Below are 15,128 nucleotides of genomic sequence, written 5' to 3'. Positions count from 1 at the left end.
AAGCTATGGTGTAATGCTTTTGTATCACTTAGAATATGCATTTGGTATGTACTGAAAGACATATTTACTGATGAATTTCTTTGACGTTGGATCATTCCTGTATATACATAACAAAGAATGAGTGATATCAAATGTCTGACATTCCTAACACTCTTTCACACTCCGAGGTCATCAATTGTGAGAAACATTTCTATTTCAGACATGTTTTTAAATACTTTTAAAAAAGAAATATTTTGTTGAATGGACTTATAATGTTTTTAATGTTTTTAAATGTTTTTAAATACTTTTAAAAAGTTTTTAAATACTTTTAAAAAAGTTTTTAAATACTTTTAAAAAAGAAATATTTTGTTGAATTGACTTATAGGGCATAAGTAAGAATATTGCAAAAAACAACATCTGATGAGTTTACTAGGACCTGAGGAAAGGCAACAGATCCTAAATATTCTGAAACAATGGAAGGAAAATAATGGACTTTTTAAATACAATCAAATGTAGAAACCTGAGTTAGAACAAAGCTTTATGGGATTTTACTATCACCCTCACTGTCCAGTAGCAGAAACTGTCAATTGGAAAGTTGTAGTGAAAAATATATTATGCTATTGGGTATCTAACAGATGTAAAGGCATGAAGCTCTAGCATAAGGTTGGATAGTTAAGAACTAAATACTAAGAGATGGAGTTTACGTACAAGGTTTAATTTTTATTGCTGATTTTTCATTGTCTTGGAGCAGAGGAGGAAACTAAAATTTTTCTGCTCAAGAGCTTCTGCTTTGGATCAACACCTTCAATAAAACCTGCTTGCTGCGATAGCTCTATGCCTTATCTGATATGAGGAAGCCTCTAGTCCTAAACACAAATAGAATTCTTAACTATTTTCAGGATAGATTGTGTGAGACCACAACAAAGTTAAGTCTATCAGAATTGAGTGCTTGAGCTGAGTGGATAAAAATAAGAAAAATAATCGGTTTAGCTTTGTTGCCGAACAGAAAACGTGGACCACATTCATAGACCTTTTATGCATTGCCTTCTCACATTTCATCTTTGTACTGCTCTTGTGTTCATGTTCAGATCATTCATATTTTATTTTGAAACATTTTCATTTTCAGATCAGCAGTTGTGTGATCCTGGTGAATTTCTTTGCCACGATCATGTGACTTGTGTCTCCCAGAGCTGGCTGTGTGATGGGGACCCAGACTGCCCTGATGATTCAGACGAATCTTTAGAGACCTGTGAGTAGAAAGGTTCTCATGCCATTCGGATTTACCTTACCTTTGAAACTAAATGTCAGCTGTTTTCACAGATGACTGCTGTTTCCGTTTATTCTTTTTTTTTCCCAAATAGCCTAAAAACTTAAAACCCTTTGTTTGTGTGTCCTTTAAAATGACTACGTGAATGAGAGCATAAAACACAGTTTTGTCGTGTGAATTAACTTACAAAGGGAAGAAAATGCAAGGTTATTTCAATGTGATTGTGTTACTCCTAGAAAAAAATGTACTTGAAGAGAAAAAAAATCCTTGAAAACACAGCACTGAGAGGGAATAAGGTCCTCTCCAATAATTTATCTCACACGTTTTGAGACAGAGGAGCATATAGAAGGAATAATGAACTAATCAAGCTTTAGCTCCCATATTATTTCTATTAATATCTAGGGCACTACACAAATTATTGAACATGTTTTCTCTTGCACCTGAAAGATAGAAACTACATTTATCCATCCATGCAGTGAGGATCTTTGACTTTATAATATCAGATTCAGAACTCTTAATACACATGAGTCCTAATTGTAATTGTACCACTGTGTCTAACTTGGGAGTCCATTAAGGGTTTTGCCCATGTGAAAAATACCACTAAATCAAAATTGTAAATAATAACAGGACGACAGCTAAATCTGCTACACTTTCTTTTAAATACTCACTCTTGTAAGGAGTGTGAAGAGTCCCCTAAATTTTCATACTGATATTTTCTAGCACAGCTAATATCAGTTTTCACTCCCCACGCAAACAGGTATGTCAGCTTCTCAGAATCATCCTCAAAGCAACTACATAGTTCTGTGAAATCAACATGAAAAAAGAAAAATCCACCACTCTTATTGCTTGATATTGTAGAGATAATAATTATTGGTTCCATTTTCCACTTTTATCTACTTGTTTATAAGTCTTATAGATGGAACCAATATAAGTTTTGATGAAAATCTTGGTGATAGAAAGCAGAAGCAATGCTTATTCACTTTCTTCATGTTTGCTCGTGTTTTTAAAGTTTCTCAACATATGGGTACTTGAATATTTGCATTAATTGCCTTTCTTCAATTTGAACAGATCGCTTTTTCGATAGTAAGAGGTTGTAGTTGTTTACTACATTTCTGATTTTCACCAGTTTCATCAGTTTAATTCTGAAAACCTTTACGAGACCCCTATAGCATAGCTAAGGTTCTAGGCATGATAAGAGGAAAAAGTATATTAATAAGAAAATACTCTAGTGGATAAGTAAAATCTGATAAATCCATACCAAGGAATATTATTTAACAATAAAAGAAGACTGAAGTACTTATACATGCTACATGGATAAATCTTGAAAATATTATGTGAAGGAAAAGGAGCCAGGCACAAGAGACCACATATTTTATGATTCCATTCATATGAAATATCCCAATAGGCAAATCTATAGAGACAGAAAGTAGATAAGTGGTTGCCAGTGGCCAGTGGGGTGGAGGGGAATGAGGAATGTCTGCTAATGAGTATGGGGTCTCTTTGGAGGTGATGAAGTGTTCTAAAATTAGATTGCAGTGATGGTTGCACAACTCTGTTAATGCATTTAAATACATTGAACTGTGCATATTAAATGGGTGAATTGTATGGTAGGTGAATTATACCTTAACAAAGTTGTTTAAAAATGGAAAATAAGGAGAAGAATCTCAAAATTCTGCATATGGATGCAGATGGTATAGTAATGTGAAAAGACAACAATAATAAAATACCCCGCCCATGAAATATATAAGTAGTTGGACTACATTTCACCTGTATAAGTAGTGGGACTTAATACTGTTTAAGCCTTCCCCTATTTAGGTTCCATAGAAGAGTTTTCTTCTCGTTAGATGCAAGGGATGATCGCCATGGCATAATCGGACTAAAAAGTTAAATTTTTGAGTTTTGCCCTGATCCTACTATCAAATTCCTGTTGGGAAACATGACAGAGACATGAGAGAGATTTGCAGAATCCATACGTAGGAAGGCAGGTTGAAGGAGGAATGCCCTGGAACTTGTACCTGGCACAGTGCAAAAGTGATTGAGAAGAAAAGGCTGTGTGGTCTGTCTAGGCAGGAGTTCCCTTCATGCTTTTGAATAATAGAGAAAAATGATGCTCCCTTCGTACTCAGGAGGGGGATTAGTGGGAGAATCAGGCTGGAGAGGATCTGTGGTACAGAGGAGGCACAAGGACCTTGGTGGTCAAAACTCAAACCCAGAGAGGAAAGAGACCCCAAAGTGAATACCAAAGTGGGTGGATAACAGTATTCCACTCCCCCTCCCGTGCCGGCTCTGTGCTTCTAGGAACGTGGCCGATACCAAGCAGGGCCACGCCAGTCAGCTAGGCTTGTGTTTGCTGGCCAGCTTCTGCCCTGATTGATTGAGCTTCTGTTCTTAATGGTCAGTGTCTCAACCACAATGTTTGAAAATGTTTTGAGTATCCATCTTGCCCAGAAGGTAGACACCACCTTGTGTTCGGGGGAAAAAGGTAGGTCCTTCAATTCACAGAGATTAGGGGCTTCGGCGGACTGAAGCTTCAAATTAGGAATTGCACGTGGGTTAATTGAAATAGAGATAGATTTTCTTCTTATCTAGTTTTTAAAATGAAACTCATACCTCCTCAAGATATTTTTGGCAGTTTTTAAGTATATAGTTATTTTCCTCGATAAAATTTGGTGAGTTCAGTTTTAAAATGTTTTCCCATTTTGGCCATTCTTATTCTACTCTCGGGCATCGAAATTGCTGAATATCCTCAAGAGCAACACTAAAAAAAAATTCTTATATCAATGTAGCAACATAACAAAGAAAGAAAAATACTCATTTTTTTTTAACCTGAGTGTTTAATCTGAGTAACATATTTGGATCCACATTTAATTAGCCTGTTTCAGATAAGTGGTTTCAGTACTAACTAAAATCTGGACAAGCATAGAGAAAAAGCTTTATGGAAAAATCAGACTTTTTCAAATTTAAATTTCTCAATCCAGATGTTCACAGTTACCATTTTCCCTAAGCATAGTGCTTTGTAACGTGTTGCTTTATAACATTCGTATGCAGTCATCACTGATCTACATAAAATAATTGCGTAATTTTATAATCATATGAATGTATATACATTCAATGTGAAAGATAAATACTAGAAATCAAAAACCTTGAAGCTTGATTCTTAAGAAGGATAATTTTGTGCTCAGTGTATGAGCAAAAGTATGTTATCATATTTGATCTGAAGACAAAGTATGTTGTATCTACAAAATATTAGATGAAAACCGCTGATGCAATGCACTTATTTTTCCTAAATCCACTTAGCCTCTAAAATGATAAGAGGACCAATATAGCATAGAATTTATTATGACATTGTGAAAGCTCTGCCATGACCAAATTCTAACGGGAAAAAAGTGGATATTGTCGAGGAAGAGGAAAAGCTTTACTTGTGAGAGGCTGATGACAAAAATGCGTTAGAAGATAAACATGCCTACAGAAAAACAAAGGAAGTGAAAATCAAAGGACATTGAGGTATTTGGGGATCTGAGAGGTTAACAGGCACATATTTTCTTTCTCTTCTGTTTGTTTAGGCCCAGGTTGTAGGGGTATTTTCTACTATTTATGGGGCAGAAGTGAGATTTCACTAACAGCAATCCAAGGCCAAAGAAACCCGTCTTGAATGGGGTTGATTTACCACTAAGCTGACTGCATGTTGGGATGAGTTTTCTAAAATATGAGATTAGAGAAATTTAATAATTTCTATCCTTACCGTTGAATATGAGAAATGGTTCTTTAGCCTCATGTTACAAATGAAAGTCTTTATTTTGCTACATTATTTGAAGTAATTTGTTAAGTGTCTAAATGGCTAACCATCTTTTAGGTCCTATGAGGCAATGAGAACAGAAAATCAGGAAAAATCACCCTCTTTCTACTCAGTGCTTTCAATCCAGTTGTAAGTCTAGCATTTTGTATGACGAGAATTAAAGTGAATAGTAGAAATGTTATTTGTGGAATGAAAACTTGGTACCCCCTGTGACAGGGAAGTCTTCCTGAAAGGTGCTTTTATTCCAAGGTATTCGATACATAATTCCTTCTAGGATTTTCTGTTGAATGCTTAATGATACTTCCTTTCCAACAATCAGTTGCAGCAGACGTGTGATGTTTTTTGGCAATCTGATGTTTAAAATTAGATTCCTCCTTTTAAGTCAGGAAGGTATTTGTTCTGCTCCTTCTCCTTCTTCCTTATTGCCCTCCACTACCCCGCTTCAGAAAATCACGTAGAGTCCTTCTGCTATAGATCATGTTGTGGATATGACGACTCTTTGACTAACCGGGGAGTATAAAAATGACATTATAGGAGGGTAAGGTTTGCAACCTGGATACAGTAAGTCCCCTACATGGAAACCTTCAAGTTGTGAACTTTCAAAGATGAGGATGTGCATTCACATGGCCAATCATGGTAAATTAGTTCACGTGTTTGGCATACATTGTCACGTGAGTGCATCCTCTACAAGTGGTTGTGCTTTTGTATACTGTACAGTACTGTATAGAGCACAGTAGTACAGTATCTTTGTTTCAAGTCCGGGATGTCCAGAAGCAAGCGTAAAAGCAGTGGTAATGTAGCTGGTACTGCTAAGAAACACCAAGAGAGACAGGAGGAAGAGGAAATAACTGAAGAACCAAAGAGATTCACGACACAGGAAATGGCAAGGAGATTTTCTTTATTCGATAAGGCACTGTTAGTTTTTGAGGCAAAGGACCAGAACGTAGAACAATACACGAAGGTTACAACAGCTGTTCAGGATGTAATCCAGTGCAACCATGTCATCTATGATGAGAAAAAAAGAGCTACTACCCAGACATCCCTGGATTGTTTTTTCAAAAGGGTAGATAGAATTGAATCCAGCAAGGAGCCAGAACCTGTGCCATCCACGTCAGGCGTGAGTGACACTGCAGCTTGCCCTCCATCTCCTACTGCTGATGACCCTTCATCTCTACCCTCTCCCACCTCCTCTCCCTCCTCCAGTCAGTAACTCTTCTTGCCTGTTCACTCAATGCCAGCCCCTGTATGCCAGCTGTTGTACTGTATGGTACTGTGCTTTTCAAGGTATTGTAAGATTAAAAATGTTTTCTTTATTTTTTGCATATTATTTGTGTGAAAAATATTATAAACCTATTACAGTACAGTACTATATAGCCAATTGTGTTAGTTGGGTACCTAGGCTAACTTCATTGGACTTACAAACAAATTGGACTTACCAATGCGCTCTCGGAACGGAACATGGCCGTATGCAGGGGACTTACTATAGTTGTTATAATAATTTTCATATTGACTCTACTCTGTCCTGTCCTTCTGCAAGGATCAGCAAACTTTTTCTGTATAAGACCATACAGTACATATTTTAGGATTCCTGAGCTTATGTCATCTCTGTTGCATATTCTTCTTTGTTTTTATTTGTTTGTAAAACAGTTAAAATGGAACAACAAGCCAAACATCCTTAGTTTTACACTCTGTACAAAAACAGTCCACAGACTGGGTTTGTCTTGCAGGCTGTAGTTTGCCAGACCCTACTGCAGTGTCCTAGCTAAGCCGTGTCCGCTGTACTGCTGCAGAGGTGGGGCCGTGTCCGGGTACTGCAGCCACGGGAAGCAGGATAACTGGGCAAAGTGGAAGAACGGGGCATAGAGCTGTGTGTGTACCCACTCCCACACGGTGCCAGACTTGGGCAAAATGGCATTCTCTGCAAAAGCTGGCTTCTTTCTTCTATTTTTGCACATCTCCTTACATGTTAAGATTGCATTTGAGCATAAGGGACAGACACAGGAGCTCAAACAAATAAGGGTTTACTTTTCTCATATAAAAAGGTGCAAAAGTGGACAATCCAGGATTAATGTGGAAGCTCCAGAATGACACCAGGCTTCCTCTACCTCTTAGCATGGAGCTGTCAGTCTTTTAGCCACAGTAGGGCTTTTCCACCTTCCCCAGTAGATAATTCCATTTCGGCCAGAGAGAAGGGAAAGAAAAAAAAAAAAAAAAGAAACAGCCAGTGCCAGCTGAGTCTATCTGTTTGTCAGGAGAATAGTAACTTTTACGGAAAGCAAACTCAGTAGGTTTCTTGCTTAGATGTCCTTCACCAGAACTGATCACCTAAAGTATGGGGCAATGAGTATTTCCACAGGGCTTTCCAGAATAAGATCTGTGGTTCTGCTAGTAAAGAAAAAGACTAGATATTGGGCGAGAAGAGGCCCCAGGTAGCATGTGCCACAGTGTCTCTTCACTCCTTTTCCCCTCTTCATCCACTGAGGAGAGGTGGCAGGCACAGTGCATGATCAGGGCTTCTGAATCCCAGATGCTTGACACCAAAGCCAGTTCCTCCAGATGAATATCTTTGCTCTTGTACAACAGACTAAGTCATTCTGGGTCTCCATTACCTTATCTGTAAAATGGGCATGATAGTACCTACCTCACAGTAAAGTGCTTAGAATAGTGCCTGTTCCAGAGTAAGAGCCCCTCTCCACCCAGCACCCCCTCCCTGTATTCCATATGCCAGAGCTCTGACCAAGCACCTTACCCTGAGGGTCTTTTGATAGAGCACGCTAATTGCCCCCTCTCCCATTCTTACTGAAGATTGGCTTTATTCTCTAAGGTTGTGGCTAGCAATAGGGTTAATTTACCACATACGCTAATTCAAGAGAGGTTATTAACAGTTTTTAATAATTAAGTATATTACACTCAAGCATTAAGATAAATAAGGTGTAGACATTATTTGGGGACAGGTGGCTTTTCCTAAGAACTCTTCCAAAGACATCATGTTGATGAATTAGCTAAAGTTAAAATATATGGCTAAAAAACACATTAATGAATAATATTATTTAATCAACATTGCAGTCCTGAAATGTAGCTGTTATCTCATTTTAAGAAATGAGGAAACTGAGTTTACAGTCCTTCTATGCCCTCTAAGTTGGCTGTTATCGGTGAAAGCAGAGTTTGTATTTCTTTCAACTTGCCCTTCTTTGTATAATACTCAGGAAAGGAAGAATCTAACTCCTAAAAGGAAGCCTTAGGCCACCTAATTTAAAAATATGGTATCATTTGAAAAACATAGATGCTATCCCAACAGTTATATCATACTGACTTTGGAGGTAATCAGTTCTAATTGAATAATTCAGTAAACACACCATGTCTCCTGGGTAATAGGAATAGAAGCATTTGTGAAAAATGAAAATGGCTGTAAGTTATTAGGGTTAGATATGCCTCTGCATGAATTGACCATTGCTTTGACTGCATTTCCATTGTTGTAGGATTCTAAGCTTTATTTAGATAGGAGGATATTAATGAACTCCTTATATTTGTACACTGACCTTTCCCCTAGGATACGAGGTAGAAATCCTTTTCCGGTTTCCTTCCAAACTTTCTTTCTTTAACAGAGGTCAGAGAAATAAAACAAAAATTCAGGTGGGAGGTTATTAGCAAACAGATACTGCCCTTTAAAAATAAATAGCAGAATAGGGCACTGAAAGTAGACTATAGGAACAATAAAATGAACGGAAATATGGTCCTTGTTTCTAAGTAATAGTGATTTAGAGGTCACTTTGCAATGAGCTAATATATGAGAGCCACAGAGCTAAGCTTTTCGTTAGGAAGAGAAGCGGAAACGATCTTACAGATTAAAGGGAGAGCATATGAGACCCATGAGGGCAGTTTATGTCTCTTTCAATTCTTTTTGTTTTGCTCTTCATTTTATTCTGAGGCTTCCCTCTTTTGCAATGAAGAGGCAAGAAACATTGACCCTTCTTTCATAATAAAGAGACTTCCACTTATGAGTTGATATGAAGGGGAGACAGGAAGGTGAGGAACAGTATAATTGGGAATTGAAAGGGCCTGTCTAAGGTTGGTTCATTTCCCCAGCACAGTGGGGACGGGATGGAGGGTGACATTTCCCTTCATCCTGCCCTGCAATGTGCTAACGGGTCTCTGAAAGTTTGCCTCCGCAATTTTAAGCAAATTTGATTGGAGGCATAGGTGATAAACCTGAGTGCACCACAATTCACAGAAGTGGAGCAAGACCAGCTTTGCAGAAGGCCTTGCTGTTCTTCAAGAAGCCACTGCTGTTTGGTTTTCTGATCCAAGTTCACAGGTCATAGGATAAAAAGGAACTCATGTCCCTCAGCCTGGACTGGAAATTATAGGCAATGAAAACTTTGAAATGATATAAAATAAAGGGGATTAAATAAAATTATTGAATTCTAGAGACATCTCTGATAAAATCTCCTTGCTTAAGGGATGAGGTATAGTAAACAAATGGTCTTGCAGGGCTCTATTGGGACAAAGCTGAAGGCTGAGCAAGGAGCCTTCTCAGAAATGATTCAATCCATCACTTATCCACAACTAATCTAGCATTTGGGGTTGGGGCTGAAGGCTTCTTACCTTTCATGGGTGAGCAAATTTCTTCCCAGAGGAGGTTTTATTCTTTATAGTCAGTGTATAAAATTTACATTTGACTTTCGCTCGGAAGTGCTTCTGAAATGCCATATTTTGCTAAATGAAGCACTGAAGGATGTTTTGTTCTACGAACTTATTTTGATGGCAATGTCTTTTTTCTCTCTCCCTTCCCCCATATCTTATATTATTTCTTCCCTGAAAGCAGAATATAAAACCCTACTATAATATGCCTATGGAATTCTCAGTAGGACAAAAAGTATCATCCTTCTACTAATTGCTGTATTGGCCCGTTTCAGTGTTAGGCACAATAATTGACTTTGGGTTAAATATTTTCAATTAAAATCTCTGTAACATTAGCCTTTTTTGATTTGGGGGATGGGAGAAATTGCTTGCAAAGAGTAGAGTTCATGAGAAGATGGGTAAAAATAGGGCTTAGGTGGAAGGATACCAATTCAGTAAAGGTGGCTTATAGCAGTCTACTCATCTTGCAGGGTTTTTTTGTTTGTTTGTTTGTTTTACTTTTCTGAAAAATGATGCCTTGGGAGGGAAAAGTTTGACCTTATTCCTTGGTCAACCAAGGATCTGATACGAAAGGGGAGAATCTTTCAGCTTGCACAAATCTTTCTGGGTATTAAAAAGCAAGAAAGAAAACAAACTAGTAAATACTTCTCAACAACTCTGATGGAGTTGCCAAGAGAAAAGTAATTATTAATAAACTTCTTGTCTTAGACTTCAGCATACAGTCATAAGACTAATAATTTCAATCTTTCAAAAACAGTAATTATAGAAAGGACTTATACTTGTATAGCACTTTGATAATTTAAGGACATGTACATTAGAATCAATAAATATCCTTTGACATAGTACCTATTTTTTGAGAAAAATAGGCCAGGTATTATGGCCATAAAAAAAATAAGAAATCTAAAGCACAAACAGGTTGCTTGGTCAAGAGTCTCATAGCTAATGGGTAACAAGGCTAAAACTGGAATTCAGAAATTGCATTTCCTAACTTTCTATTATAGCATCAGTTATGGGCTGAATTGTACCCCTCAATATTCGCATGTTGAAACCCTAAAATTATACCATTGCAGAATGTAATTGAACTTGTTGCTAGAGGCTTAAAAGAGGTAAATTAAGTAAAAATGAGGTCATTAGAGTGGGTCCTTATCCCATCTGACTGGTGTGTTGTAAGAAGCGGAAATTTGGACACACTGAGGGACACTGGGGTGCTTGTACACAGAGAGAAGGCCATAGGAAGAGGCAGTCAGAGGGTGGAGATCTGCAATCCAAGGAGGCCTTGGGGGAAACTAAACCCGGCAACATCTTGATCTCGGACTTTTGGCCTCAGCACTGAGAGGAAATAAATTTCTGTTGTTTAAGCCACTTAGTCTATGGTATTTTGTTATGGCAGACGTAGCAGATTAATATAACATCCTAGTATATGTCTACTACACTTCCATGTTTTTTATATTAATATAAAGAATACTGCAACAATTTAAAAATCCCTCCTTTTCCTTGGAGATATATACTAACTACGAGAGTACTGAAATTATAGGCTTTATTTAGAGATATGAAATGAAATCATCAGTTTCTGATGAAATAAAGGGCCCATTCCTACAGCAGTGGTCCTAACCCTCTAAGAATGCCTGATTTGATCACATAGTGCAATTCTTATACAAATGAAAAAACATCGTTTTAATAAAAAATCAGTAGATAATTACTACAGATTATTTTTTTCAAATATTTATGGATGATGGGTTGCTCCAAAATTTAAAAAAAGTAGTTTTGCCTTAATCCTTCCTGCTGGTGATCTAGAACACTCATTTAGTGGTGCAGTTGGAGTCCATCTCCGCAATGCTACGTATTTGCAACACAAAAGACAAACTTGGATTGATGGCTTAACTGACATTATTTTCTGAGGGAAACAGTAGAAATTCATAAGTGGTGTATACTAGTCATAGCATGCATATTAATAATATTATATATTAGGTTGCTATAATCTATATTAGATTGTTATAATTGTTGACTCGCAATTGATAATTGGGTTAGGCAATAAAATAGATGTAATTTGATAGTTAAAATAATGCTTCTTTCTCCACATGGGACTTTGGGGAATTTTGTTACATTTTACTTCCAAATTTGTACATATTAGACAATTCAATTTTTAAAATAAATGGCATACTATATATTTTCACGTAAGGAGTAAAGAGAATTTTGTTACCAAACTACAGTTCCCATAATGTATTGGTGCATTTTCTTTAAGAAAACTAGAATGTAATCAATCAGCAGCTATTTACTGAGGAACTACTGTGTTCAAGGTGCTTACTAAGCATGGTCCTTCAACCATTTTTTCCATGCCTTACCATGTGCCAGGGCTTTCACCTATGCTAATTTAGTTTCTATCCTGGTAAAATGATACTAATTTCATATTAAAGAATATGTTTATGTGAAAGATAAGGATGACAATTACTGACACAAAATATATGGTTAATATGGGCCAGATGTTGTGCTATGACCCTTATGTGGATTATATCCTTTGATCCTGACAACAGCCCTGAGCGAGACATTGGGTACAGTTGTTCAGGTCGTGCAAGGCATCAGGGTGACATAAATAATGCAGACAGCATGGGTATATATATTTTCCTACAAATGGAAATAAATGATCTTTGAAAGGGAGCAGTGTTTGTAATTTGCATGAAGGCACTCTATGAGCTAATGGTGGCCTCCGTATGATACTAATCATGGTCAGCTTTTATAGAGGATAAAAATAAAGCATGCAAGAAGTTACTTGCTAGAGTTCCTAAAGCAATTATGTGACAGTGCTACAGTTGAACACTGTACTATGCTATATAGCCTCCTGGATGAGGTAAATGAAGTTCAGAGACGTTAAATAGATTCCACTAACATTCCCCCTTAGTGAAGACCAGACTTTCATACATGCCTATCTCACATAATATTTAAGTTGGCATTTAAGTTGGCATCCTGTACATAATCCATCTATCTATCTCTATATGTATCTATCAATGTATCTATGTGTCTATATATCTATAAAATTTATGCATAACAAATTTTAATTGAGTGACTGCAATGTAATAGGTCCTGTGATAGATGTTGGGAATGACAAGATAAATATGCTAAAGCTGGAAGACAGATATTGTTAACAACTGATAGTGGATTTTAATTATCTCTTTTACCCAATTCTAAAGGATATATAAATGTGTATATATTACTGTACTAATAATTTTAAAAGGTATATGGGTTAACATTTATATATGCATGTATATGAATTTTGTGTGTGCATATACACAAATTGAATCTGGAAAAAATAATATTCTCTTCACCATTTTTCCTCACACAGACAAACAAAACACACATATTCACTCTAACTTAAAAACACATTGTTGGGAATTTCCTGGGAGTCCAGTGGTTAGGACTCGGCAATTTCACTGCCAAGGCCTGGGTTCTATCTCTGGTCGGGGAACTAAGGTCCCACAAGCCGTGGGGCATGCCCTGCCCAAAAAAATAAAAAAATAAAAACACACTGATGAGGATAACTGAGGAAATTATCAGTTTTCTGTTGCTGTATAATTAATTACCACAGATTTAACATGTCAAAATAACACCCATTTCTTATCGCACAATTCCATAGTTCAGAAATCTAGTTAGGATCAAATGGGATCAAACTCTGCTTAAAGTTTCACAAGGCAGAAATCAAGGTATTCCTAAGGCTGGGCTCTTATCCGGAGAGTCTGGGAAAGAATCTGCTTCCAAGCTCATTTAAGTTGTTGGCTGAATTTAGTTTCTTGTGGTTGTAGGACTGGGACCACAATTTCTTGATGGTCTTCAGCCTCAACCTTTGACAACCAAGGGCCACCCACATTTCTTGGCAGGGGACCCTGTCCATTTTCAAAGCCAGCAATATGTTGAAGCTCCCTCATGATTCATGCTTTCAATCGCCGACTTCCTCCTCTGCAACCAGATGGAAAACACCTTCTGCTTTTAAACAGCTTGTGTGATTGGATTAAGAAGACGTGGATAATTTCCTTTTGCCGTACAATGCAATATAATCCTGGAGTGATATCTCATCATATTCACAGGTTGCACTGACATTCAAAACAGAAGGGGTTATACAAGGAAGAGAGTCAATGAGAGTGATTCTTAGAATTCTGAGTAATACAGTGTATTTGTGGGTTAGGGCTGCCATAACAAAATACCATAGACTTTAGGTTTAAATTTTAAAATATATATATATTTCCTCATAGTTCTGGAGGCTACAAGTTCAAGGTGTTGGCAGCCTTGGTTTCATTCTGAAGGCTCTCTCCTTGGCTTGTAAATGACCATCTTCCTGTCATGTTGTTAAATGGTCTTCCCCCTGTGTGTGTCTGTGTCCTAATCTCTTCTTATAAAGACACCAGTCATATTGGATTCATGCCCACCTGTATGACCAAATTTTACCGTAATTACCTCTTAAAGGTCCTGTCTCCAAACACTCACATTCTGAGGTACTGAGGGATGGGTGAGGACTTCAACATATAAATTTGGGGAGGATGCAATTCAGCCTATAACACACAAGATGATTTTGCTTTTCTTTTTCGATTATAGTTCATCTAATGAATGTAAATTGTTATTTGTTTAAGAAGTTGAATTACTTTCTTCCCTCCACTTCTTACTGTGAAAAATTTCAAGCTGACAGAAAACTTGAAAGAATAGTATAGTAAATACCTATATACCCTGGATTTATCAACCCTTAACATTTTGTGACATTTGCTTTATCTTTTTCTCTCTGTCTGAATTGTGTATAGATGTTTGGAATGTTTACACACATATACATATATATGTTCACATATGACTGTTGCTGAACCATTTAAATAAGTTGTAGACATCATGACATTTTATCCTGAAGTGATTCTAAGAGCAAGACGTGCTCTTACATAACTATAACACCATCATCACACCCATGAAATTTGACTTTGATATAATATCCCATCCATATTCAGCTTTCTCCAACTGTCCCTAAAACATCATTTGCAGTTATTTTCTTGCCCAATCCAGGACCCAACCAAGAATAATGAATCACATGGCTCTTCAGTCTTCACTAATCCAGAATATTTTCCAACTTTTATTTTGTCTGTTATGGCATTGACATTTTCCTGTAGAATGTCACAGAGTCCGAATTTTTCTATTTATGTTCTGCTGATTAGACTCAGAGTAAGTATTTTGCCAAGAATACACTATAGGTCATGACATACATTTCCAACTGTGTTAAATCAGAAGACAGGTCAGTTTGATGAAAGCTTGATAACATGGTTACCAAAACAGAATTACAACAGAATGTTTGCCAGAACATAAGGTACACCTCTGAACTATATAGCTAAGAAGTTGAACATAGCAGAGTGTTTTCCAGTCTTAACTAGTCCATCAGAAAAAAGACTTAGAAAAGGAGTAAAATTAAGAGCTTAAAATCAT

The 15,128-nt window shown here is 37.0% G+C and overlaps 1 protein-coding gene across 1 annotated transcript in view; it reads left to right on the top strand.

The window, feature by feature from the left end:
* Nucleotides 1-15,128, top strand: part of LRP1B (LDL receptor related protein 1B) — a gene marked incomplete at its 3' end in the record, with an annotated part of 1,833,965 nt that overhangs the window by 344,152 nt on the left and 1,474,685 nt on the right. Inside the window, exon 2 of the mRNA XM_082841888.1 lies at nt 1,106-1,228. Coding sequence (XP_082698014.1) covers nt 1,106-1,228 — 123 coding nt within the window. The remainder of the gene's footprint in view (nt 1-1,105; nt 1,229-15,128) is intronic.

The sequence above is a fragment of the Leucopleurus acutus genome, assembly GCF_964270905.1.
Source record: "Leucopleurus acutus genome assembly, chromosome: 6".
Classification (NCBI taxonomy): Eukaryota; Metazoa; Chordata; class Mammalia; order Artiodactyla; family Delphinidae; genus Leucopleurus; species Leucopleurus acutus.
The sequence above is the reverse complement of the archived record's forward strand: the minus strand, read 5'-3'. Positions and strand labels throughout refer to the sequence as shown.